Source organism: Gobius niger (genome assembly GCF_951799975.1).
Source record: "Gobius niger genome assembly, chromosome: 24".
Classification (NCBI taxonomy): Eukaryota; Metazoa; Chordata; class Actinopteri; order Gobiiformes; family Gobiidae; genus Gobius; species Gobius niger.
The window spans coordinates 8,709,654-8,736,947 of NC_136875.1; the positions used below are offsets into that span (position 1 = coordinate 8,709,654).

At 41.8% G+C, this 27,294-nt stretch overlaps 1 protein-coding gene across 1 annotated transcript in view; it reads right to left on the reverse strand.

The window, feature by feature from the left end:
* Positions 1–1,266: 1,266 nt before the first annotated feature.
* mdfi (MyoD family inhibitor) overlaps positions 1,267–27,294 on the reverse strand; it is a gene marked incomplete at its 3' end in the record, with an annotated part of 55,048 nt that continues 29,020 nt past the window's right edge. The window contains exons 3-4 of the mRNA XM_079582228.1: positions 2,493–2,870; positions 1,267–1,520 (exon numbers count right to left, since the gene is read on the reverse strand). Coding sequence (XP_079438354.1) covers positions 1,267–1,520; positions 2,493–2,862 — 624 coding nt within the window. The 5' untranslated portion in view covers positions 2,863–2,870. The remainder of the gene's footprint in view (positions 1,521–2,492; positions 2,871–27,294) is intronic.

The following is a 27,294-nucleotide window of genomic DNA, read 5'->3' on the forward strand; positions in this document are numbered from 1 at the left end:
ATGTGACCAAAGGACCCAATTTGACTCGACTTTATATGTGTGTATGCAACATGTGCTTAAAGTTAAAAAGTGAAAAATTGCGATTCCCATAACAAGCTTCCTGCCCAGTCAACTTGGCCACGCCCCTTAGTATAACACATTGCCATCTGTATGGGTTAGGATCTAGGACTCTTAAAGGTTTGGTGAAAACTAAATTCAAACTTCATTCTACGCTTGTCATTTTCAAGCCAGGTATATAAAAATATTCAACAGGTTGTGTGAAATAAATGTTTGATATGTTAATTCATTGACTTGCCTGTTCATGCTTGTTTATGCCTGTTTGTGTCAATGTGATTTTGGGAAGGTGGTTTCAGTCTTCTCACTCCTCTGAACAGTATTTTATTTTATCGATCTGTAAACCTTGTACATTTCATATGTGCAAATCTAATCTAATGTCCTCGATGCTGAACTCATTTGACGTGCTGAAAAGTCCAACTACTTCAAACTCTGACTCCACACCAAGTTAATCCAAAGGCTCGAGAGAGGAAGTTCAACCAGCTCCACTGGACGTGAGGTCTGTCTGGCCATTTTCCCGCCATTTGAGCGTGTTGGAATGTTGCTTCACAAGCCTCGATGTTGTTATTCCACATCGGTCCTAGCTCTGACCACGGAGGCAGATACATGCAAGTATGTACGTCTGGTTTTCAATGCAGAATCTTAATCAGAACCTGGAACCTTCATTGGATGTGCAGCAAAGTTACGGGACTTTGTTGACGCCAAGATAGATGCAGGCGATTCCAGTTTCTTTGGTCTTGAGATGAACCTTCTCCACATCCAAACACATGAGACCAGTCACGAAAAAAAAAACTGCTCATTTATAATTGTAAGTTCAGGTATAGCTTTGTCTTACTGTGATTCCACACCAGTAAAAGTGACTCCAAGGTGGCACTAAGTTGGCCATTCCCTCTTGTGCCTCTGCTCTTCTTAATAGCAGCCATCAGTACGTTGGCGCGATGGAAAGTTGAGGTGCGGCTTTGTCTTACTATGATTCCACGCTGGCAAAAGTGAATCCAAGGCCATTCCCTTTGGGCACGAGGTGGTGCGAGACATCAGAACACAAAGGCACGATTGGCTGTTATTCCACCATTTGGACGCGTTGGAAACTACAAGCCTCGACGTAGCTTCGTAGAACTGTGTTTCCACACTTGGTCCAAGTTAATCCAGGGTCGCCCCGACAAGAAATCAACTTGTAGCTTTCTCCCTCTGACTGTTTTCACTGTGTTGTCCTCAGGAGGAGAAGCAGAGGCTGCAGCACTCCATGCAGATCTCCAGGCAGTCGGCCGACTCGCAGCAAGCGTCGATGATCCCACAGTCCATGTCGCAGGGGAGGTCGCAGTCCCCGCACTCCTCGGAGGCGCAGCAGCAGCAGAAGCACGAGTCGTCGCCCGCGCACGAGCCGCACGTGGTGCAGTCCAGCACGATGTTGCAGAGCGCCAGGAACTCGCAGAACAGGCAGGCCAAGATGCAGTGCACACAGCAGTCTGAGGGGACACAGAAGGCAACCATGCTCAATACAAGAACAATTCTGCAATATTCTATTCTATTAATAAATGACCATTTACCTGTATACAAGCAAGAAACTGTCTTTTTGGCTTTACTTATTGGGTATCAGGTTTGAAGTGGCAGAGTAAAATATAATGTATCTCGAACGTATAGGCCATAATGCATATGCTTAATTCCATCAGGCATCATTGACTCTTGGTAAGTATTTAGAGAGAATAGTAAATATGTCACACACTGTCTGAGAGAGTTTTAGGAAGTAAATGTCTTCTTGGAGACGAACTCTAAAACAATGCATGTTCCAGACAGATTGTGTTTATATTTGGTAATATCAATCTTTTTCAACTAACTTAAACACTGATGTTATCTGTCAGCGTTGACCCAGTTTGAGGTTTGCTGTGTTAGGGTCAGTTGGTTTTGTGAAGGCGGTTTTACAAACGCTATAAATACAGCTATTCCAAGAGACGTAACTTACTAGTTCTTTGTCAGAAACACACAGCGGTTTTTCACTGACAAAAACAGGGGCGAGAAATATTGTATCTCAGGGCAAGAGATATTATAATATCCCTTTACATGAATGATTACCACCACCACCATCAAAGGTGTTCGATCAAAGTACACAATAAACACAACATCGCAGCATACAGTAAAGCTGCAGCTTGTAAAAGATGAGGAAAGCTCACAAAGTATGAAATAAAACAGCTTTTTAAAATAAATATTAATTCTATCATAATTGCATTGTACAGTGGAAAAGCGACTGAACCCAGTGACTTCTTGCTGGAGGCACCATCTGCCATCATGGATGATCACAAGTGCCAGAAACAGCATTGGTAAATCATGCTGATTAAGCTCGTGGTGGCACTATGTTATGATAAACATTTTTCCTTCACATTAAGTACACAGTTCTTCTACCCCCAGCCCGCATATTTGCCCTCCCCCCTGCTCCTCCTCACCGTCTTGGGCCTCCGTGGGGATCTGCGAGCTGGTGCTCTTGGAGCTGCTCTTGCTCCTCTTGCTGCTCTGGGAGGTGATGGAGGGGTTGGACTGCAGTTTCCTGGAGGAGTGCCTGGGACCTGCTGAGGAGGAGGAGGACGTGGACGAGCCTCCCCGTGGGAGCGAGCCCAGCTTGGGGTGGGGGCCACCGTTGCGCACCCCGTTGGCCTGGAGGGAGTGGGTGAGCGGGCTGGTCTGGTGGTTGTGATGGGGGGAGGAGTGTGCGTGGTGGTGGGGGCAGTGGGGCTTCGTGCTGTTGCGGAGCTGAGTGCCGCCGCCCGGCTGCGTCCGGCAGGGCTGAGTGTGGCGCAGCGGGGTGGAGCGGCCCATGGGTTGACCTGGGGAGACAAGCAAGGAAAATAGATATTTTAGGTTCAGCTTTAGTGTCAGGGAAATGATGCTGCACAGTACTGACTGCACAATCTGAAAAAAGTGTCATTTTTTGTCTGTTTTTCAAAAGTCGTCTGCTCAAAGGTAACCCATATCCCCCTGTCCCGGCGAGAGTGTGTGCAGAGAAGTGCTGAGTCAGCGGATCTCAGGAGGATCTGAGAGAGACCGGCCCCACAGCGACAGACTGAAGGAACCCTTTTCTCTCTCTCTGTCTACACTCTTGATGTCATGTCTGCGGAAGCAACAGTGACCCACAAACTAGAGTCGAAACCTCTTCACCAAACTCAAACTTCATGTACATTTTACCTACAGATCACGGCACTTCTACAAATGAAGAAATTACCAAGTAAAGTCAAAAGAGTTACGCAAAACTACAGCAGGTGTGTTTTAGACTATAGGTGTCGGACTGTAACCCTCAAAATCCCCCCTCCCCCAACGTAAATTGTGATTAGCATTCATAATAATTTCAGGTGCAGGTTTAGTAACGTAATATTATTCTTATTTTCACTTAAGTATGTTTGTTTTCCATCAAAAATACATCAAATTCAATGTCTATAAGAATAAAATAGAAACAATGAAATACAGGTGCTCGAGAGGAATAACTTTCGGTTTCAATTCACGCCGTGGTTTACAACCTCAGCACGGTGTGATAAACAAACTCAGAACCAATATAATGTTGGATTATTGGCTTTTCTGATGTAAGGGACAGTTTTGGATTTGAAAATGTCATGGTGACGTGTCAACAAGCAGCAACCTCATTTTCTCTTGGTACAGCTGTGTTTTTTGCCTTTCCTGCGAACTGCATTTGTGTTTTCTGTGTTCCACGTTGTCCTTCTGGATGCTTTTGTACGCCTTTGCTGTGTTTTTGTGGCGTTTAGCGCATTGTTTTTTTTACTGCAGAGAGTCCATAATAGATACAGATGGCATCTCGTCATAGAAGGGGGCGTGGCTTCGCCGAGGGGGAAAATAGAATCTTTAGAGAAACACAATTTTTCACTCTTTTTTTGCCATTTTCTGGTGGAATATCAACTTATTTATCACTCAAATAAAGTCCAGTGTAAATCGGGCCCATATGGATATTTTCTCACAGCAGATTGTTCAGCAGAAGTGAAAAAACGGCAGTTGTAGCTAGCGCGAGCTAACCGTTAGCCAGAATTAGCCCGATGCTAACATGTAGCATCAAGTTAACATTGTCCGTTATTCATGTATTTATGGGCTGTTGAACCACTTTGCTCCTCCCCATGTCTTTGTATCATTATTTAGTAGAAACTATATTCATATTTCAGCATTTGTTACAGTAGTTTTTGAATAATTAGAGAAAACATACATTTTTTCAAAATTGTTTTCCCCCTTGTTTTTAAAAATGACCATATATGGGCGATTCCAGAGATGCCGTCTGTATCTATGGTCTTTAAGAATGTTAGATATTGGAGACCTACAAATGTCTTCTTCTGAAGCACTGAAGAGGCACCAAGAGCCCCCCACACCTGCAGCACAGTGGAGGCGTCACAAGAGGCGCTACAGGGAACAAAAAATGGAAAAAAACAACAACAAAAAAACAAGGAGGTATCCGGGCAAGACTCCCAGCTAAGCCACACATGCCTTCTATCCCTACTATTGTTTTGGCTAATGGACATTCACTGGAGAATAAGTAAGGGATAAGGCCCAACAAGGTGTCAATGATCAGAAATTAACGACGGTGAAAGACTTGTGGGGTGGAGTGTGCTGCACAGGTGGAAGAGGAAGGAGCTGACCAGTGCAGGACACCACGCTCTGAAACAGAGACAAACCCAGGAGGCGTTGCACCGTTTCAGAGGAGACTGAAGAGACTGAAGACACAAGTTTCCTCCGGGTGCTACGGTTTCCCCGACCTCCAAAAACATGCTGACCCACAGAGGTGATGTGGCTCAGGACTAACGCCTGAAGACTATTTCGTTGTACGGTTGTACTACGACAAATAATGGGGTCATTGTTAAGTACTTACTTACTTCACAAGACCAAACTGTATCCAGGAAGTACAGAACGAAGAGCCGACACCATAGAAGAAGAAACTCATGACTCTCATTGGGCGATGTATCGTGGAGCCCGAACGAAAAGCTCCAAAAAGTCAAATTCTTGTCCTTCAGTTTGGACCGTTGACGCCAATGTTTGCGATCGGCCTATATACCTTCCTCCAATAACACGCGTTCCTTTATGTCAGACTGCAGACCTGCACTGCCACTGATTTTTTTTTCATTCTCTCGTCAAAATCCTGCCCGTGTCGCTTAGCTGCGGGCCTTTTCACGCCGCCACACTCAGCCTCCAGAAGTGCAGCGAGCCCCGGGCCAACTCAAACACCCGCCCTGAAAGAGGACACCGGTGGGAGCCTGGACTCTACATATTATGCTAGTATTTAATATCCTACAGAGGCCCAGAGTATTTGTCTTAACCCTAAAACATATGGCGCGCGAGGGGTGTGGCTAGACTTCCCAGGGCATAGGGCAACGTTACAAAAAATAAAAAGACAACTTGAATCCAGAATCTTGCTCATGAAAGTCAAATTGATGTGTAACGTTCTTTTTTTAACATCTCTGATTGTCATTACCCGAAAAGGTCCTAGACTTGATTTATTTTTTGAGGTTAATTGTTCATTCCTAACTTCCCAACTCATTTCTAACGTCCCAACTCTTCAAAGGGATGAGTTTATGAGCGCGTTTCACAGCTTTCTGGGAGCAATTCTGTCTCTTTTTGCTGTAAACAACAACATCTGCTGGTTGGTGATTGATACAAAGGGTTTGTAGTTAGACAGTGATGTGCTTGGGCTCGGCTGTTGGGCACGCATTCGAAGTCTTTCAACATAAGCTACAGCTAAACTCGGCACTGTACGAAAACAAAACATGCTAGTGATATCTTTACCCCATAAAGCTGGACATTCGACAAAACACAGCCTACTTTGAGAGGCATTTAGGGATAAGAATGCCAAGAAAAAAAATAAATGTGCGCTTTCCAACCCGACCCATCACACCAGAGGTTGGCCATATATTTGAGGTACCAAACCCGCGGATTTCAGGTCAACGTAGGAGTAGAAAGTACAGATGAAGGTTCAAAAATGTAGAGAGGTAAACGTACAACATATTAATAACAAATGTGCCCAGTCACTAGAACCAGGGACACAAATCGTTAGCCCAAGTTTCGAGAAAAACGCATCCATCCATCCATCCATTTCCTTCCGCTTTATCCGGGGCCGGGTCGCGGGGGCAGCAGTCTCAGCAGAGATGCCCAAACTTCCCGATCCACACACACCTCCTCCAGCTGTTCTGGAGGGACCCCGAGGCGACACCAGGCCAGCTCGGAGACATAGTCCCACCAGCATGTCCTGGGTCTTCCACGAGGCCTTGTCCCACTAGGACATGCCTGGAACACCTCCCGCGGGAGGCGACCAGGAGGCATCCAGAACAGATGCCTGAGCCACCTCAGCTGGCTCCTTTCGACGTGAAGGAGCAGCGACTCTACTCCGAGCTCCTCCCGGGTAACTGAGCTCCTCACCCAATCTCGAAGGGTGCGCCCAGCCACCCTGCGGAGGAAACTAATTTCGGCCGCTTGTATTCGCGATCTTGTCCTTTCGGTCATGACCCAAATCTCATGACCATAGGTGAGGGTGGGAACGTAGATCGATCGGTAAATCGAGAGCTTTGCCTCGACTCAGCTCCTTCTTCACCACGACAGACCGATACAGCGACCGCATCACTGCTGACGCCGCACCGATCCGTCTGTCGATCTCACGCTCCATCCGTCCCTCACTCGTGAACAAGACCCCGAGATATTGAACTCCTCCACTTGAGGTAAGGACTCCCCACCTGAAGAGGGGAAGCCACCTTTTTCCGGTGGAGAACCATGGCCTCAGATTTGGAGGTGCTGAATTGGAGGCCATGGTTTTCGCTTTTTTGCAGAATCGTTCAGTTGAAGCCTCTACATCCGGGGTAGGCAAGCTTGTGTGGTGGAGGGCCGCTTTTCTATATTGCCAGAATGTCCAAGAGCTGAAACTCACAATTGTAGCCCAAAGTAAAGCACCTTTTTTCTACAAATATCAGTTTTATATACCCTTATGGGGTGTCTTGCCGTAAAAAAGGGGAAAATACTGACAGTACTTTATCACATATTTGGGCTCTGATAAATGCAAAAATATTTCTTCAAAATCCTCTTGTGGGCCAAAGGTTTTATGCTGGAGGGCCGGATTTGGATGGATGGATTTGGGCCCCAGGCCTGACGTTGCTCTCCATGTTTAAAGGGACTATACGGAGTTCAAAAATGGTAAAATGATCAGATTTCTTCCCTCTAAATGTTCCAACAATGTCCAAATGTGTAGAATGAGCCCAAACCTGCCTCTAAAATCCTGCACTGTCACTCAAAAACTTTTACTACAGGTCCGAATTGTCGTCATGCACAATTAATATAGAAGGTGCAGTTACAAGTGTGACATGAGGTGGCAGCAGTGAGCATAAAATGGCCAACTTGCATCTAGCCCCTTTAAGATAGCAGTAATGGTATATTCAAAAGCGTAAACTTTATGGTTCAAACCGGCTTGTTTAGGGAGATTTGGGAGCGTGACTTTGTCTGTGTGTGTTTACATACTGGGCAAACACCGGGTCGTGTTGGATGGACGCCGCAAAGATCGTAGCAGACGAACTGAACCATTGATGTCACAACGAAGAGCCTTGAGAGCAAAGCACCGACCACGGGACAGAGGCGCTGCTTTGCTCCCCAGACAGGACCACACTTTGGCCACAAAAGCACCAAACTGTAAATTTTGTATCTTTTTATTACGGTGGATTCTGTTTTTGAGTTGATCTCTGATGTCTCGAATACGCTCGTCTCCTGTTTCCTTTTGTTGTTTTTGGAGGAGGCACAAAATGAGCCCCATTGTCACTCCGAGAGAGGCGAGAACAGCCCAAGACTTTAGAGGCCGATTCTTCTCTTTGACATATTTCCAGTTCCTAAATTCAACTTGCCACATCTTCTCCAAATATGATCAGATTTCCACGTGTTACACATTGTTGGAAACTTTGGAGACGACACTTTCACAAGCTCTGTCCCGTTGTGTCCCCCATTCTCGTGATGTTTTTTTTCCTTTCTGTACTTGTTGTTTAACTGCATGACCATTTTGTTTGGAACCACAAAGGTGTGTTGAAATTCAGTCAGAAATCCCAGGTGTAAGCGAGCCATATTGAATGCTTTGTCATCATTTTAATGATCGAATACACTCTATATGTAAAGCCAGAGACGCAGACAGTGGGCAACTATTGCGGAAACGATCAATAATAATAATAATACTGATAATATTGCACTTGTATTGCGCTTTACAAGTCTGTGTTGCCAAGTTCTTTCAAAGCACTACCCTGCAATCATCACTCATTCAAGCCGTACTGGTAAATATAGTTGACCAACATCACTATTTTACAAGAAATCTAGATTTAACTCCAGCCTGCCTCTAATTTAATGCCTTTCAATGCCGCTCTCTGAGGATTTTTTAACAAAGTCATTCTCGCAGTAATAAAATGTGCGTGCCGTTATTGCCCGGGACAGATAACCCGGCAGCCATGTTTGTTTTGGCTCAGACGGATCTTCGCCACCGTGTTCAGAGATTCTTTCATTGAGCCTTTTCAGCTCTCTAACCCTGCACCAGATGTTTGGCAGGAAGCGAAGGCTGTGTGAGTTTTAGGCCGAGCAGAAATTGCGAAATGTATAGTTGAAACAGGAGAGCGCAGCGGACCTCTGCCAAGGCATTGTCCCCGTCTTGCAATAACAATAATGAGGATAATAATAATGAAGATTCAAACTGTTTTTTCCCCCGTAAGCCATGGAGTGTTTGTTTGAATCTGGAAAGCAAATGCAATTGTAAACATTGGCAAGGCAGAGCTGGCGAAGCAGTTCCTGGATTAAAGGGTAGAATTATATGGTTAGCTGTATGGTTTTCACACCAAGCTCTTAAAGGCACACAGTGTACCATTTTGGATTCTACTGTTGTCAAAACATACTCCTAATCACTAGCTCGACATAGAAATAGAATAGGGGAAAAAAATAAATGTAGAGATATCAATTTGAAACTTTTGCTGAACATTACAGATATAAATATGAGAAAAAAATGTTATGTTTTATGTTTTCACATAAAAATAAGGCATTTTGAGCATTAAAATGGCCAAAATTGCCTATATTTTGGGCAACGAAATCAAAATAATGAATTGCTGGGTTGCAGGTTCTAAAATGTGATGAGGAGCCAGTTTTTCCTATTAACAGCATTACACTTTCACAAGACGTAGCTAAAAAGAAAATATATGAATTAAAAAAAATGTCATTAATATCAGTCACTGGGTCCATGATCTCTCTGTACAAGACCAAAAACTTCCTTCAAAACAAAATTATTTTTCCTCTATATAATAGTATAGGCCTTTAGAATGCTGAGATGTCACCTGCAACCCAGCAATTGAGCTAGAATAAAATTTATGGTTTTATTCTAGCTCAATAAAACCATAAATTTTTTTATTGAGCTAGAATAAAATATTATTAATATTACTATATTAGTAACTAAGATTTCTTCAGAGGGGATTTTTGATATTTTGTTTAGTTTTTCAATAAACTAATCATCAGTGAAAAAATCTGTAAAAACTCAAATTCCGCCTGTTTTTTTGGTTTCAAAGTTGAATAAATCAGGCTAGGAATTAGATATTAAAAAATCCCTCTGAAAAAACCTTCAAAATATTGCTAGACTGGAAAGTTTGGAGTCTGTGGGAGCTTCTATAAGGGCTCAGGCTCTGCCCGAGTGCGGCTTCTCTCATTCAGAGAAAACCAGCCCTGAAGTTTTGTAACGACTGCGCATGCGCTGCCCGTTCTCCGACTTTTCCGCACCAGCGTCTCGTAGGAGGAAAAATACCATATTTGGGTGAAAGCGTCATCACGGGGCCCCTTAGCAGGACACGTGGATGTAAAATCTGTCAATATTTATGAATGAAAACCCGCTTGAAAGACGGACTTTCTACGCGGCGCAGCAGCTACTTCCGGGTTGCCCCCACCTCGCAGACAAAACATCATAAAATAAACATCATGTGGGCTGAGTTTTGTCATTTTTATATCTGACATGAAAACTAAGATGTAAAGGGAGGAAAATAGATCAAAATCTCCACTTCGACCACTGGGTGAAAAATCAATACTTTCACCTGCCGTGTCTCGCCTTAAAAAAAAAGAAGGAGCCAAAATCAAAGTCCCTTTACTTTTCTGAGGCTTAACTCTCCAGGCTGTACAGATTCCCAGCAGGATGCATTCCCCAGATCCATGCAGCTATAGTAGCTTCAGCTAGACGTCACTGTTAGATAGAGCGTGCTGTTGATATAGACACATTCTCCGTAACTTTTGCCCTATTTCTTGACTTTTGTTCGGGTGTTTCTGCTGCTGCCCTCAGACAAAGGGCCCTTGTTGGTGCTGGCTGGAGCCTGTGTTTGCACGTGTTGTTGCGTGCAGATATCTGAGCGAGCGAGTGGGCCTAACCCCTGCCCCGTTTTGGAGATGGTCTGTCGCTGCCGGAAAGGATCATCTTCGACATGAATTCTTTCATTAAATCACTGTTTTCCCCGGCTTTACCCAAATCTAAAAGCTTCATGGGGAAAAAAGTGTCAAAATAGCAACAAAAATGACACAAAAACAAGTGTGAAAATTGCCAACGAGGGCTAAGAGGTTGAGACATTCAGTCAAAAAATAGCCTAGTTTAATGTTGTATTGCCAAGTGAATGGTCTCTGTTGAGTAATACAACTTGCAACAAAGTCAATATTAAATGTTTCACACAAAAATAAACCACACTGACCAAAGACGCTTTGCTGATTTCAGTCATCATACAGTGGGTTTTGCATAAGTATGGGCCCCCCTTTAAACTTTTCGACATTTTGCCATACTATGGACCATAAACATAAATATATTTAATTGAAATTTTATGTGAAAGATAATCGTGAAGTGAAATGTATATAGGATTTTAATTTTTTTAATTTTTTTTTATAAATAAAACACAGAAAAGTGGGATGTGCAAAAGTATAGGCTCCCTTTCCTTTTAGTGCCAACAATTGCCAGGAGTTGAATAAAGTTGTTTAGAAGTATAAAGCTGGGTTTGGTTATAGAACGATTTCCAAAGCTTTGAACATCTCTCAAAGTACAGTTAAATACACCATCCAGGAATGGAAAGGGTATGGCATCACTGCAAACCTACCAAGACCCGACCGTCCTCCTAAACTTACTGACCGAACGAGGACAGCACTGACCAGAACTGTTGCCAAGAAGCCTAAGATGACCCTGGATGAACTGCAGAGAGCTACAGCTCAGGTGGGGGAAACTGTCCACAGAACAACTAATAGTCGTACACTGCACAAATCACTGATCAGCTGTGTTTGAACTGACATTAGATTACACACAGGTAGACTCTGTTTAGTCAATAGGTCAACATGTGATTATTCAGAAATCTTCTTTCAACTTCTGAAGGCAATAGATACAGACGGCATGTCGTCATAGAAGGGGGCGTGGCTTCGCATCAAGTTAGCATTCTCCGTTATTCATGTATTTATGGGCTGTTGAACCACTTTGCTCCTCCCCATGTCTTTGTATCATTATTTAGTAGAAAACTATATTCATATTTCAGCATTTGTTAAAGTAGTTTTTGAATAATTTGAGAAAGTTGACATTTTTTCAAAATTGTTTTCCCCCTTAACTGTTTTAAAAAATGACCATATATGGGCGATTCCAGAGATGCCGTCTGTATCTATTGGTCGTACTAAATGGAAAGGGTTAGGGTTAGGGTTAGGTACTTATGCACATCTCACTTTTCAGTTTTTTGTTTATAAAAAAAAATCTAAATCATGTATAGATTTCATTTCACTTCATGATTGTGTGTCACTTAGTGTGTGTCTTTCAACTAAAATTTCAATTAAATATGTTTATGTTTATGGTCCATAGCATAGCAAAATGTTGAAAAGTTAAAGGGGGGCCCATGCTTATACAATACCACAGCAAAGATTAAGTTTATGGCATTAAGTGTTATTATTAAATGTTGCCAAATAAGAAAATGATTAGAAAATGTGGCACTTTACTACCAAATGTGGATTTACAACACAATGAAAAGGCATTTTTTTATTATGATGCTATCACATTCCATTGTCGCACATTTGTGTAAAGGTTTTTGCCGTGTTTGTCGACTTTGATGCACAAAATTTTACAACACGGTCGGCCCTGTTCTCGTGCTAAAATGAGCAGAAAGGCGTGACTGAGAAGCACAATGAGCAGCTGTGGTTAAATAAAGAGCTAAATGAGTGGGATTAGCATGATGGCACTGAGAAACCGCAGCCTGAGTTAGCGCGGGTGTGGGTGTGTTAGCGTGTGAGCTAGCCACTGGCGCTAACGGGGCCTTCCCAGACGTGTGTGTGTGTGTGTGTGTGTGTGTGTGTGTGTGTGTGTGTGTGTGTGTGTGTGAGTGTGCGCGTGTGTGTTTGTGTGTGTGTGTGCGCGTGTGTGTGTGAGTCAGTACAGTTTTGCTGGTCCTGCCCTAAACACACATGGCTAACAACCATAGAAATCACAGAAGCGGTTCGAGCTAGCTCCGCTAATTGCTACAAAAGTGCATGTCTGGCTTCCATTTTTTGGCTGATATTCTATTCAGATTCTTTTAACACAAATAAATAAGTATGGGGTGTTGATTTTACGACATTTATAGAATTTATGTGGTTTCTCCATCATTAGCCAATAAAAAGAGCTGGTTTAGGCTACAGGCCATTAGCATCTTCCACAAAGTAAGAAAATGATTTAGCACTTACTGTAGCTCAAAGGTCACTATGCTAAATTTAACAAAGTAAAATATCGAAAGTCTGTACATTAAGTAGTGCTTTTAAACCAGGAATTGACATCACGTAAATGTATGTTGATGAGAACATCTTGATAGCCTAATCCGTAATATGATGCTTGATGGCTAATGCTAACGACTGGCTAATTCTAGCATTAGCCATCAACAAACACTATAGGAAACAAATACATTGATCAGCGACTTGCTAAGTGTATGTTAGAATCAAATCCCGAGTCTCTTTTCAACCTCTCAACCCCCGTGTGAACTGAGCACATTCTCTACTGTTTGGCATTACCCAAATCTAAAAGCTTCTTGAAAAAAAAGTCTCAATGTAGCAACGAAAACAAGGTCGAAAACGCGACAAAAAGCAACAAAAAAATCCACAAAAAGTTAGAAAAACGCAACAAACATGTAACAAAAAACACACATGGCTAACAACCATAGAAATCACAGAAGCGGTCTGAGCTAGCTCCGCTAATTGCTACAAAAGTGCATGTCTGGCTTCCATTTTTTGGCTGATATTCTTTTCTGATTCTTTTAACACAAATAAATAAGTATGGGGTGTTGATTTTACGACATTTATAGAATTTATGTGGTTTCTCCATCATTAGCCAATAAAAAGAGCTGGTTTAGGCTACAGGCCATTAGCATCTTCCACAAAGTAAGAAAATGATTTAGCGCTTAGCTCAAAAATCACAATGCTAAATTTAAGAAAGTAAAACATCGAAAGTCTGTACATTAAGTAGTGCTTTTAAACCAGGAATTGACATCACGTAAATGTTGTTGATAAGAACATCTTGATAGCCTGTTCCGTAATATGATGCTTGATGGCTAATGCTAACGACTGGCTAATTCTAGCATTAGCCATCAACAAATACTATAGGAAACAAATACATTGATCAGCGACTTGCGAAGTGTATGTTAGAATCAAATCCCGAGTCTCTTTTCAACCTCTTAACCCCCGCGTGAACTGAGCACATTCTCTACTGTTTGGCATTACCCAAATCTAAAAGCTTCTTGAAAAAAACTGTCAATATAGCAACGAAAACGGGGACGAAAACGCAACAAAAAAGCAACAAAAAAAGCCACAAAAAGTTATAGAAACGCAACAAACAAGTAACAAAAAAAGCCACGAAAAGTTATAAAAACACAACAAATAAGTAACAAAAAAAGTGACAAATAAGCAATAACACAGCGACAAAACGGTGCCAGGAAAACAACAGTAACACAACAAGCACCACAACAAAACCCGGCAACAATGTTTTTTTCAAGATATTTTTCACAATATTTTTATTCCGCCGCACCAAATGAAGTAGGTATAGTCCAGGGAACTTACTGTATGTGACCCTGTCCTCTTTGCTGTGAGTACATCTGTATCAATATAGTCATACTGAAATGAAGGAAAATTGAAAAAGAAAGCACATGACATTATGGTCGTTCACGGTAGTTCATGTAAACAATGACTGAAAAAGCAAAAGCAGCTTTCATTTTCTTTCTTTAAACCATCCTGGTACTTTAACGATACTTGATTTGCGATATACCAACACCTGAACTCTACTTTTTCCGATACCTACACTAAAATATTTGCTGAGTCAAAAAACAGTACCCAGCCCTAATAGTAAGTATTGTAGTTTATGTTTGTGTATGCAGTACTTTGCATTTTGCATTACATTTGCACAGCTAGAAGGTCCCGGGTTCGATTCCCACCTGGACGGGGCCTTTCTGTGTGGAGTTTGCATGTTCTCCCCGTGTCTGCGTAGGTTTCCTCCGGGTACTCCGGTTTCCCCTACCACTAAAAACATGTACAATAGATTCCCCTCTGGAGCCAGGACTCCCCTGAAAAAGAGATTCTTAATCTCAGTGGGACTATCCTGCATGGTTAAATAAAGGTCAATAAAAAAAATAGATAAATAATACATTTAATCAGTAAAACAAGTGGCCATTCTAACATCTCGTAAATTTGCTTACCTAAAAACAAAACAAACAAAAAAGCAGCAAAAATGGGATTAAAAAGCGTTAAAAATGACCAAAAAGTGGCAAAAATGGTGAGGAAAAAGACCAGTTTAGATCAGTTTTGTTGGTCTTAGCTTTCAAATGAGACATTGCACCTGCCTATATCTCTCCAGTCAAGACACTTTCAGATTTGGGTAAGGCTGAACTGGAGAAAATGTAGAAAATAAAGGCTCCCTTCAGTGATCCACGTGAACAGAAAAGTGCCCGGTCGCTGTGGGGTTAAGGATCCTGGCAGAAGCGCAGAATAACACGGCTTTGTTTCCCTCTCGTTCTAAGGCCGGCTTTAAGCTTCTAAGTGCCTATAATCATAAAGATACATGCAGCCGGTGTTTACTGCACACATCATAAACTTGTATCAGAGAGAGAGAGGGAGAATACTGTTCATGTCGGCACACGCTTCCCTCCGTGTGCAAACTCTGCTGTTCACGCCATTGTTTCAGCTTCAGTTAAACATGGGCTTAACCTCAGCGTGAGTCAGGACACAGAGGTGCAGAGGTTCAACACGGCTCCTCACAAGGTCGGGATATTCTGGGTCAGGGGTCACAAATTCAAATTAATTCATTCACGGTTATGGGGGTTTTTAAGCCTTTATTAAATCCATTACTGTGATTTCAGAATAATGCATGATGAATTGAATGAATGAATTTGCTCTAAAAATAAGTTTTGACTTCTAAATAGCAGAATGCATCAGCCTCTATTATACACAATGTGCTCATAATACATGACAGTGTGTTTCTCCTCTTTCAACGCACTGAGCCCTGTTTAGTCCAGGTTTAGTCCTGGTTTAGGCCAGAATTAGTCCAGGTTTAGTCCAAGTTTAGGCCAGGTTTTGTCTAGGTTTAGGCCAGGTTTAGTCCAGGTTTTGTCCTGGTTTTGTCCAGGTTTAGTGCTGGTTTAGGCCAGGTTTAGGCCAGGTTTAGGCCAGGTTTAGGTCAGGTTTAGACCAGGTTTAGTCCTGGTTTTGTCCAGGTTTAGTCCTGGTTTTGTCCAGGTTTAGTCCTGGTTTTGTCCAGGTTTAGGCCAGGTTTAGGCCAGAATGAGTCCAGGTTGAGGCCAGGTTTAGGCCAGAATTAGTCCAGATTTACTCCAAGTTTAGGCCATAGTTAGTCCAGATTAAGTCCGTGTTTAGTCCAGGTTAAGTCCAGGTTAACTCCAGGTTTAGTCCAGGTTAAGTCCAGGTTGAGGCCAGGTTTAGGCCAGAATGAGTCCAGGTTTAGGCCAGGATTAGTCCCGGTTTAGGCCAGGTTTACGCCAGGTTTAGTCCAGGTTTAGGCCAGGTTTAGTCTAGGTTTAGGCCGGGTGTAGGCCAGGTTTAGTCCAGGTTAAGTCCAGGTTTAGTCTAGGTTCAGTCCAGGTTAAGTCCAGGTTAAGTCCAGGTTTAGGCCAGGTTTAGTCCAGGTTAAGTCTAGGTTGAGGCTAGGTTGAGGCCAGAATGAGTCCAGGTTTAGGCCAGGATTAGTCCAGGTTTAGGCCAGAATGAGTCCAGGTTTAGGCCAGGATTAGTCCAAGTTTAGGCCAGGTTTAGGCCAGGTTTAGTCCAGGTTAAGTCTAGGTTGAGGCTAGGTTGAGGCCAGAATGAGTCCAGGTTTAGGCCAGGATTAGTCCAGGTTTAGGCCAGAATGAGTCCAGGTTTAGGCCAGGATTAGTCCAAGTTTAGGCCAGGTTTAGTCCAAGTTTAGTCCAGGTTAAGTCCAGCTTTAGGCCAGGTTAAGTCCGGGTTTAGTCCAGGTTTAGTCCTGATCAGACCTGCTCACTGTTGATCAGGAAACAGTTGCACTATTTTAACGATCACACGTGCATTTTTAATTAGGGCGGTTTTTTTTTAGCGAGCCGTGTTTCAGGCATTCCGAAACCATTTCTAAAAATGTAAAAAGTATCATGGATTTAAGAGGTCCACCATTTAGTGACCTCTGCTCTAGATATTTGCCGGATGTCCTAACGGTAAGCCACAGCTGCCCTGGGGCTGACTGACGAGGAGACTGTGGGTGAAAACTTTTCCTGTAAGTTACTGCCTGTCATATTTTAAACTATGTACAGCGTGTTCACTGTGATTAATGCTGCCTCTGCTCCACAAAAGTCCACAGTACAAAAACTGTTTCTAATAAAAGGAACAGGCCACCGTTTTTCCATACTGAGATATGCTCTTACCTGAGCTTAGACGAGTTGATGCGTACCTGTCTGATCGTTGTGCGTGCGCCTAGTCACACACAATGACCAAAGATGTTGTTAGCATTTGGCCTCTCCCACCACATTCCTATAGCTCCAAACGGGGGTGAAGTTGGAAGCTAGCACGCTCTTTCACGGGCACGCACAAAGACCAGACAGGTACGCATCAACTCGTCTAAGCTCAGGTAAGAACATATCACAGTAAGGAGGAACTGTGTGCTCTCAGTCACGCAAAATGACCAAATTTGGCCTCTCCCAATATATTCCTATGGCTCCAAACGGGGTGAAGCTAGAGGCGACCAAGCTCTTTCACGGGCACGCACAAAGACCAGACAGGTACGTATCAACTCGTCTAAGCTCAGGTAAGAACATATCTCGGTATGTAAAAAAAGGTGGCCTGTTCCTTTAAAATTATTTGGTTATTGGCATCCAGTTCAGACAGGAGGTCAGACACAGGTCACATTTTAGGGTCGCACTTCAAAAGATCAGGTCTGTGTCGGGAAAAGATCACACAGGTCACATGGTGGAACTGGGTCACTTCAGCCTGCAGTCTGAGCGTAGCCTTAGTGTCTTTAAAACACAGTCTGTTTGCTATAACACACCAGGGTATATCATCACCATATCTCTATCAATGACGCTGTGGTTTCAGTCGTGTCATTGGTGGGATTTGTTTAAGAACTGAAACGGTCCACAGTGACGCGTCTGAATTCCGCAGCAGCATCAGCCCTGATTGAAGAGACGTCTCACCCACCAACATGGCCGCTCCTCCTCCTCCTGTGGCGATGACAGCATAATAACAAACGGGAGGTGAGGTCGGCCCATCCACACCCTGGGGCTGGTGAGGATGACGTTTAAGAGTGGGTACAGCTATTGTCAGATGTATCACACGGAGAGCACATTGAACCCTTGGTGGGGGCAGCAGAGATATAGAGATAGATAAAGATATTAATGCAAAAGATTATATTAATGTAGATCATTGAGAAATATGAGACAGCAAGTTTTCTCTTATTTTATGCTTGATTGATTGAATGTGGCTGTGATTTCGATGACTAAATACAGTAAGAATAATGGATGGAGCCAAGTTGCTGATGTATTAGTTCCAAAGATTTTCTCAGAGGGATTTGGGAGCTATGAACAGATCCAAATGGACTTTTCACTCAGTCCTCACAAAGTCTGGGAAGATTCAAGCTTCACCTTGTTTTTTTGGGGGGGTTGAAAACGTAGTAAATCAAGCTTGGAATTAGATATTGAAAAATCCCTTTTATGCTATGAAGAATGAGCGCTTGTGGTAGGTGCTGTATCTCCCACAAAGGAAATAACCATATTTAGAGTCATGTCGGGGAGATCATGTGCGTCACGTGGATACTAAACAATTCAGTATTTGTGAATGGATCCGTCTGGGAACGCTGCGAGGTTTTAGTCATCATGGACACAATCGAAGACATGAAGTCTTCAAAACGTCACAAAATAAGCATTGTAAAGTTGTTGTTTTTTTACTTTTTGACATTAGAAACAACGATCATAAGGGAGAAAACTAGCAAAAAAATCTCAAATTGAATGTTTTCATCAGCCGTGTCTGGCCTTTAAAAGCTTTTTTAAAGTTAAGGTGAGACACTGCAGGTGAACAGGGAAAAAATGTATATTTACAGATATCAATTTGAAACTTTTGCTGTCGATCACTGGCATAAATGTGAGAAAAAAAATACATTGCAAGTTTTCTGTCATTTTATCTTTTCATACAAGGTGTTTTATGGCTAAAAATGCCCCAAATTTCCCATCTTTTCAGTGACGAAATCTGAATAATGGATAGAGCTACATTCAAATTTATGGTTTCATTTTATTGATAAATGAGTTACCAAGACTTTCTCAGAGGGGATTTAGGATTTCTTGTTTAGTTTTATAATAAGCTGTTTTTTAGTGGAAAAATTTGTAAAAATGTAATTTTCGCCTCATTTTTTGACATTCAAAACTCAATAAATGGGGCTAGGGATTAGATAGTAAAAAATCCCTCTAAAAAAATCTTCCAAACATTGTTCAGTCCAAGGCTGGAAAATTTGAAGTCTTTAGGTCCTACTGACGTGGACATAGTGTCGCCACAATGACAGAAAAATGTGTTTTGAGAAAAAGGCCCTTGAAATTGTGTTCTCCCATATAAGTCTATGGGGGGAACATTGAATCAGCGCAATATTTAAACCTGTTATTGTGAAGATTTGGTATATTTTCTGATTCCGGGTGAAAGCTTATATGTTCAGAGACCAATTTGGCCCAAAACCTGAAAACTGAAAAAAATGAGTTTTGCCTGTAGTGTCTCCCCTTACATTACAAAAGTGTGTGCTGAATGCTGAATTTAGACCATCTAAATATAAAAAACCCACCTAGGCACGGGGGAGAACAGGTAAACTCTGCAAAGAAAGGCTTGTTCATGAGAATCAAAGTCCATGCGCGACACATTGAGTGCCAAAAACGGAAAAAACTATCCACTCTAATACACCTTGTGTGTGACTTTGGTAGCTCTGTGATGAACAGAAGTGAAATAAAAGACGATCAAAAACTTGTGAAAAGTCACGATCTGGACATTTCATATTTTATTGCGTTTCTTTTCTTTGCGTTTCTCTGAGTTTTTAAACGATTTCATTGGGACGGCTGAGAAACATGCTGTTAAAGTCTTCAATCCGAGAACCAGGCAGTTTCATCAGAGTTCATCAGAAAGGAGAGAGTTTCATAAAACACGCAATATCTCAGTTTCTAGAAAAATAGCGGTGATTTTGATCAAAACGAGTCTCTGTTTAGCTTAGATTTCTCAGGAACCTTCACTTCCACCTACGTAGAGCTTAGAGAATCCCCTTTTTCGAACAAGCCATACCATGTGTCCACAGCTGTAACATAGCATACGCTGTGGTGCTACAAATATCATGAAAAATGGTCTGGATTGTTGGCACTCTACAGCTAAATCCCCAAAACAGCATAGCACTCAATTCCGTCCTGCTTCCCCCAACACGACCCACGACCGTCAGAGGAACAAATAGACAGCACGGTGAATCGAGAGAGAGAGAGAGACGACAAGACATATGGAAGACGATTTAAGTTCGCACGCCCTCCTCTCTCTCGTCGCTCTATTGTCACTCCACTCTCCTCTGGGAACAGAAACCCTCTCCCCGGCGAGAAGACGTCACATTTTCAAAAGCCTCTCTCCCTCTGTGTGTCTGTGTCTACAAACGCAATGTGCATCAGGGGCTAGAACAGAAACTATACCACAAGGATGTTACGTGTTCCAGTCTATATGTAAGTAAGCCTGGCCCGTCAGACAACTCTACTTTTCCTATTCTCATCACTAAAACTTGCTGTGTGGGACCTGGTGTCATCGCTGCAAGTTATGACGGGTGTGATAGATTGGTAGGTGGATTAATCGACCAGGGAAACGCGTTAGTCTGCACCAAAACAAACATGGCGGCTCGAAACAAACTGCTCATGTATCTGACGAGGCCTCTGCAACTTTCAAAAAGATTGGATTTTGCACCGATTACCGTCTAGTTTATCCTAATGAACCTTTTTCCCTTTGAAAGAAGTGTTGTGGATGCTTCTGCACTTGCATGAGGTCCACCTCGCTCATGAACAGTAGGGCCATTCATGTGAAAGAACACCCGGAATCTAGGTACCAGACCCTCACAAACAAATGATTAGAGAATGATCATGTGAACACACTGTGCAGTGCTGTGGAGAGGATAAAGTATTTGACCAGATCTGCTGCCCCATTGTACATTACGGAGTTTCCAGAGTTATTAAAAGTACATTGTGCAGAGGAAGTAAGCAAGTGAAGTTTAGTTATGAAGCTCTTTATAAAGTGCTGTACAAAAGTTGGGTGGATTAAACAACAGAAGAACAACATACTGTAGATAACAAAAGTAAAGACTCAATTAAGAAAAAGCGCTCCTAAATAACAAAGTCTTTAAACGCTTTTTAAAAGAGTCCACAATCGAGCTCACGGAGGGACTGGGACATTCCAGAGTCTGGGGGCTACAGCCTGAAATGCCAGGTCTCCCCGGGTTTTAAAATGACTTTTTGGGATCTTCAGGAGACCCTGACCTGAAGACTATGCTCTGAGGTGTAGGGGCACGACAAGTCAGCGATATACTGACCATGTAACGCCTGGAAAGTCAGAACTAAACTCTTAAACCCAACACGAAACTTGACAGGAAGCCAATGCAGACTTGAACAGATTGGGATGATGTGTTCTGGGTGCACCTGTCAAAAGTCTGGCTGCAGCACTGTGTCCAATAAGATGACTGTTTCGAGTCGACAGAATTATAACAATCTACACGAGACGAGATAGAAGCGTGGACGATCAACGCAAGATCCGATTTTGACAACATCTTCCTGACTTTCCTGACCCTCCAAATGACAAAGACTTTAAAACAAAATCCCAACACTTTTGTACAGTTCCACTGCCTAACAAAAACAAAAGTGCCTTTTACCTGGATGCTACTTACTGTTTTGATCTAGGTCTAGGTTCAGCAACACTTTGTGCCCAAAGAATGGGACCAGCTGATGACCAGAACATCCTGAATGACCTGGTTATTCCATCAATGGGTTTCTTCTTCCCTGATGGCATGAGCATATTCCATGATGACAATGCCATCGGGCTCACACTGTGAAAGAGTTGGTTCCAGGTAGAGAATCTTTGGGAGAAGGCTTTACGCAGTGGCCACACTCCCCCATCGTCAGTACAAGATCTCGGTGAAAAAGGAACACAACTAGGCCTGTCACGATAGCAGAATTTGAAGTTTGATATGTTGAGCCACTAAGCGTTAGCAGCAGAAGTCATAGAAAATAACTAGAAGTATCTAAGAGTGTTTGCAGTGGTGGTGGAGCAAAGGTTCTAACAGCAGTAACGTGCAGTAATAGCAGCAACTGAAATGGTAATTACACTGGCGCTTGTTCCACTTTAGGAAATCACACCTTATTATTCACCACAACTACTACCGCCATTGTTTCATTGTCCAGTAATATCAAATCAGCAGCACTCATACATTCAGTACCTCTCCCACCTCGGCCCACGTCTATTTTAGGCCCTCGTAAAAACTCCAGAGCACATTGTAAGTACATCTCTGCCGTTCCTGCTTTATAATTTCTTTCACTTAACTGACCAAGGCCTATTATAACACCCACAACAGCTCAGCAAACGTGAGGCCTTCCAACCCGGAATACACCAAAGTACCTGGATATTACTTACAGGCAGCAGTGTGGGATCTGAAACAGTTTACCCACGGTTGACTGGTTTGCATCTCATTGTATTTCATGTTCATTGTGGAAGATTTTTTGATTAATTTATGGCGACGTGTAAACAATCAGCAACTTTATGACGAGATGCCGTCTGTATCTATGTTAGCCTTTAGCTTCAAGACAAACTATCAATCCTTTATGATCACCGGTGTCTCCGATCTGAACTCGTTACATCAAGATTTGAACACACAGTAAATGATCATCTACCAGGAACTCGCTGCACATTTTCTCCAGTTTGGCTTTAGCCCAGTCCAAAAGCTTCTGGAAAAAAGCTGTGAAAATAGCAATAAAACAATGGTGGAAATGTGACAAAAAAGTGAGAAAACATTGACAAAAAAGTGACGAAAAATGTATGAAAAAGTGGCAAAAATGTCACAAGAAATTGACAAAAAAATGACCAAAATGTGACAAAAAAAAAAATACAAAAAATGGATTAAAAAAATGTCAAAAATGTGACAAAAAATTGATAAAAAATTTACGAAAAATTTACGAAAAAATAACTAAAATGTGACAAAATGTGGCAAAAAAATGACAAAAATGTGATAAGAAATGACAAAGAAATTACAAAAAAGTGACAAAAATGTGACAAGAAATTGATTAAAAATGGACGAAAAAATGTGATAAAAAATGACAAAAATGTGATAAAAAATGACAAAAAAATTACAAAAATGTGACAAAAAAGTGACAAAAATGTGACAAAAAATTGATTAAAAATTAACGAAAAATTAACGAAAAAATGACTAATTGTGACAAAATGTGGCAAAAAAATTACAAAAATGTGATAAAAAATGACAAAGAAATTACAAAAAAGTGACAAAAATGTGACAAAAAATTGATTAAAAATGGACAAAAAAATGGACGAAAAAATGACAAAAATGTGATAAAAAATTACCAAAAAGTTTCAAAAATGAGTTGAACACCCAAGAAAAAAATGTTGGAAAAAAAATCTGATGACGTGAGGAAAAAGATCCTCTCGGTTCAGGCGGGAGTTAAGAGGTTAACCATTTCCCTGGCCCTAACCTTAATTTCTGTCATGATATCTCACGTTTTCACAGCAGACTGTCCCTCCGGAGCATACGATCTATAGCACTAACCTCCACCCAGCCCGTGATCATAGGGGGACCGGGACAAGCCGCCTCGCACAAAAATTCCAGACATTTTGGGGTCATTTCCGAAATTCTTCCCGGACCTCTCTTTTGGGTTTCGTATAAATGAGGACATATCCGGCTGAAGGGGGGGACTTCTGGTCACCCTAAAGGCACACCGCAGTTCGAAAGGCACCGAAATAGATATTTGCCTTTAGCCCCGTCGTGAAGGGAGCGGTGCAGTGAAGGGGGCAGGGGTGACATGTGAGACTGCAGAGGGGAGCTTTTTCCTGGAATCCTGCACAAACACAGAGCTTGCAGTCAGACGCACACGACAGGAAACGCTAAGTACAGAGAGCGAGAGAGAGAGGGGGCATTCTGTCGCCTGTCTCTGCCTGTCCCGTGGTGTGTGTGTGTTTAGGACCAGGAGGGGGGGGTTGAGTCACGCTTCCTCGATAGTGAGAAAAAACAACAACCCGTTCCAACCTTTTCGGCCTCCTGTAACAATACGCATTTCACCAGGCGGCAGGTGGAAAACATCCCGTGCGGAGATTTGAGCAATAGCAATAGTTGACGTCCTGGCTTCAGATATGGACCAAACTCACCCTTTATGAGGCTTCACAATTATCCACAGGTTTGGTATCCATGTGTAGCATGAAAGGCGACCGAATTGTTGAACACAATCTGCAAACATTTGGGTCAATATCATAAAGTATAAAGGGACAAAACTAAAGTGATTTTCTTTTAAGGGGAGACACTGCAGGCAAAACTCATTTTTTTCAGTTTTCATGTTTTGGGCCAAATTGGTCTCTGAACATATAAGCTTTCACCTGGAAACAGAAAATATGCCTAATCTTCACAATAACATGTTTAAATATTGCACTGATTCAATGTTCCCCCATAGACTTATATGGGAGAATGCAATTTCAAGGGCCTTTTTCTCAAAACACATTTTTCTGTCATTGTGGCGACACTATGTCCACGTCAGTCGGACCTAAAGACTTCAAATTTTCAACAATGTTTGGAAGATTTGTTCAGAAGGATTTGTTATTATCTAATCCCCAGCCCCATGTATTGAGTTTTGAATGTCAAAAATTAAGGCGAAAATTATTATTTTTTTATTTTTCCACTAAAAAACAGCATATTTTAAAACTAAACAAGAAATCCAAAATCCCCTCTGAAAAAGTCTTGTTAACTCATTCATCAATAAAATGAAACCATAAATTTGAATGTAGCTCTATCCATTATTCAGATTTCGTCGCCGAAAAGATGGGAAATTTGGGGCATTTTTAGGCATAAAACACCTTGTTCTGATATGAAAAGATAAAATGACAGAAAACTTGCAATGTATTTTTTTCTCACATTTATGCCAGTGATCGACAGCAAAAGTTTAAAATTGATATCTGGAAAATTTAATTTTTTCCCTATTCACCGGCAGTGTCTCGCCTTATTAAATATCCCCATGGCTACTAATTCTCCTGGATGAACTCCACCAAAGTCGTATTTGTGTCTTTAAAGTAGGGCCCGACTGATATTGATGATCTTTGGGGTCCGATACCGATATGAAGGGGGTTGGCCGATAGCCGATGTGTATGCCGATATTTTTTGGCGAGACACTGCGGGTGAATAGGAAAAAATCAATAAATTTAGAGAGATACATTTGAAACTCGGCCCCTCCAGGAACCGCCACCTTAACGTGGTGGAGGGGTTTGAGCGCCCGAATGATCCTGGGAGCTCTGTTGTCGGGGGCTTCGTGCCCCTGGTAGGGTCTCCCAGGGCAAACAGGTCCTATAGGTGATGGGTCAGACAAAGAGCGGTTCAGAAGCCCTTTATGAGAGACCACCAGGCCCGGTTAATCGTGAGGCCGTCCTTCTGTGGACCCACCACCTGCAGGAGGAGCCATAGGGGCTGGTGCAATGTGATTTGGGCAGCTCCAACAGCTGCCCCCACGACCCGGAAACGGAAAAGTGAAAGAAAATGGATGGATGGATGGAAATTTGAAACGTTTGCTGAACATTACTGATATATCCATCTATCATTTATTTTCTTCTGCTTTATCCAGGGCCGGGCCGCTCATGGCAGCAGTCTGAGCAGAGCATCACTGAGAAAAAAATGTATTGCAAGTTTTCTGTCATTTTATGTTTTCATATAAAAAGAAGGCATTTTGTGCATAAAACTGGTCAAAATTTCTAATATTTTCAGGGACAAAATCTAAATCACAGACTCAGATTTAAATGTAGTTTTTTTTTTTCATTGATGTATTAGTAACAAAGCTTTTTCAGAGGGATTTTGGATCTTGTTTATTTTTCGAATAAGCTAAGGTGTCACAGCTGAATAAATCAGGTTGGGAATTAAACATTAAAACAATCTTGTTAAGCCCTGCCTAGACTGGAAAGTTTGGAGTCCGTAGGAGCTTCTATCATGGCTATGTCGTTTAGTGGAGAAAACACTTTTTTTTTTACGAGTGCCCATGCGCAGCACATTTCCCTGCTCTTCTGTACTGAAGAAGGAAAAATACCATATTTGGATCATAGCATCATCATGGACGCTCTTCAGGACACGTGGATGTAAAATCTGTCAATATTTGTGAATGAATACCCGTGGGAAAGGCGGCGTTGTTGCTACTGCCGGGTTATCTCCGTCTCGCTCGTGACAAAACATAGTAGTAGTAGTAGTATTCGGTCGCCTCATTCCTTTAAACATTAAACAAACATTTCCAATTATTCATGTACAACACGACTGAAAGGGTTTAGGCTGAAGTGAAAACTTATTATGCCTAACCCAGTTTACAGACTTCCACGAGAAAACAGACGCAAATATTTATAATAAACAACATCAAGAAGAGAAATAAGCATGTAGTATCTAGAATTGATAACAGAAATTTCAATATTCCAATATATATGTATATATACAATTTGTTTTATGTTAAATTATTTTTAACTAAATCATGTCATCATTTAAATTCAGATTCATCCGTTACGCATCTATTAAAGTCTTTTCACTTTCTTTTCTTACCTTATTTATCCTAAGCTTATATATTCTCGAATTTTAGTAGATTTATACAACTTTTTGAAAGCTTTGACTCTTTCGGACTGTTTTAACTGATCTTCCAAGTCATTCCACAGATTTACACCTCTTACAGAAATACATCAACTTTTTTTATTCTTTCTGGCTTTTACTTTTTTGAAAATGCAGGTTCCTCTGAGGTTATACTGACTTTTGCTGTGTTCCAAAAGCTCCTGGATGAGAGGAGGGAGGAGATTATTATGTGTTCTGTACACTATGACTCATGTATTAAGATCAACAAGATCATGGATTTTCAGTAGGTTTAGCTCTACAAAAACAGGGTTTGTTTACATAAAATAAACATCGTACGGGGCAGGTTTTGTCATTTGTGTCTCTGACATGAAAACTAAGATGTTAAGGAGGAAACGAGCAGAAAATCTCCACTTCGATCACAGCGTGAAAAATCAATACTTTCACCTGGCGTGTCTCACCTCAAATCATTTGATCTTCTTCTTTTTATCTCTCAAATAGCCTATAGTTAAACATGTATTATTATAGCAATGGTTTCAAATATAGAGAATTTATCTAATAGAGGTCGACCGATGTGGGTTTTTCTGAGGCCGATAACGATATTTTTGGCCACATTTATAAAAATGTCTGGTTTATAATCCTGTGTATGAAGCTTCTAAGTGTGTCAGCGTTGAACTGTGACAGTAGGGAGCGCTGTATATTCCTGTTTAGTAAGTGCTTCAGATGACAAACATAGCGTCCAAAACAAAACACGGAAAGTCTCTATCTCATGTGGTTCCAAAACTATACGCAAAAATCTACAACATAAAACACATAAAACGGGTGCACAAACATGTGATGTTTTTCAGTTCCCCTTGAGGTCGGGGAGGTTGTGGAAGTCTGCGTCACTTTCGGTTTTGAAGATATCGGCATAAGTAGCTCTCCATCAAACACCAACACAAGAT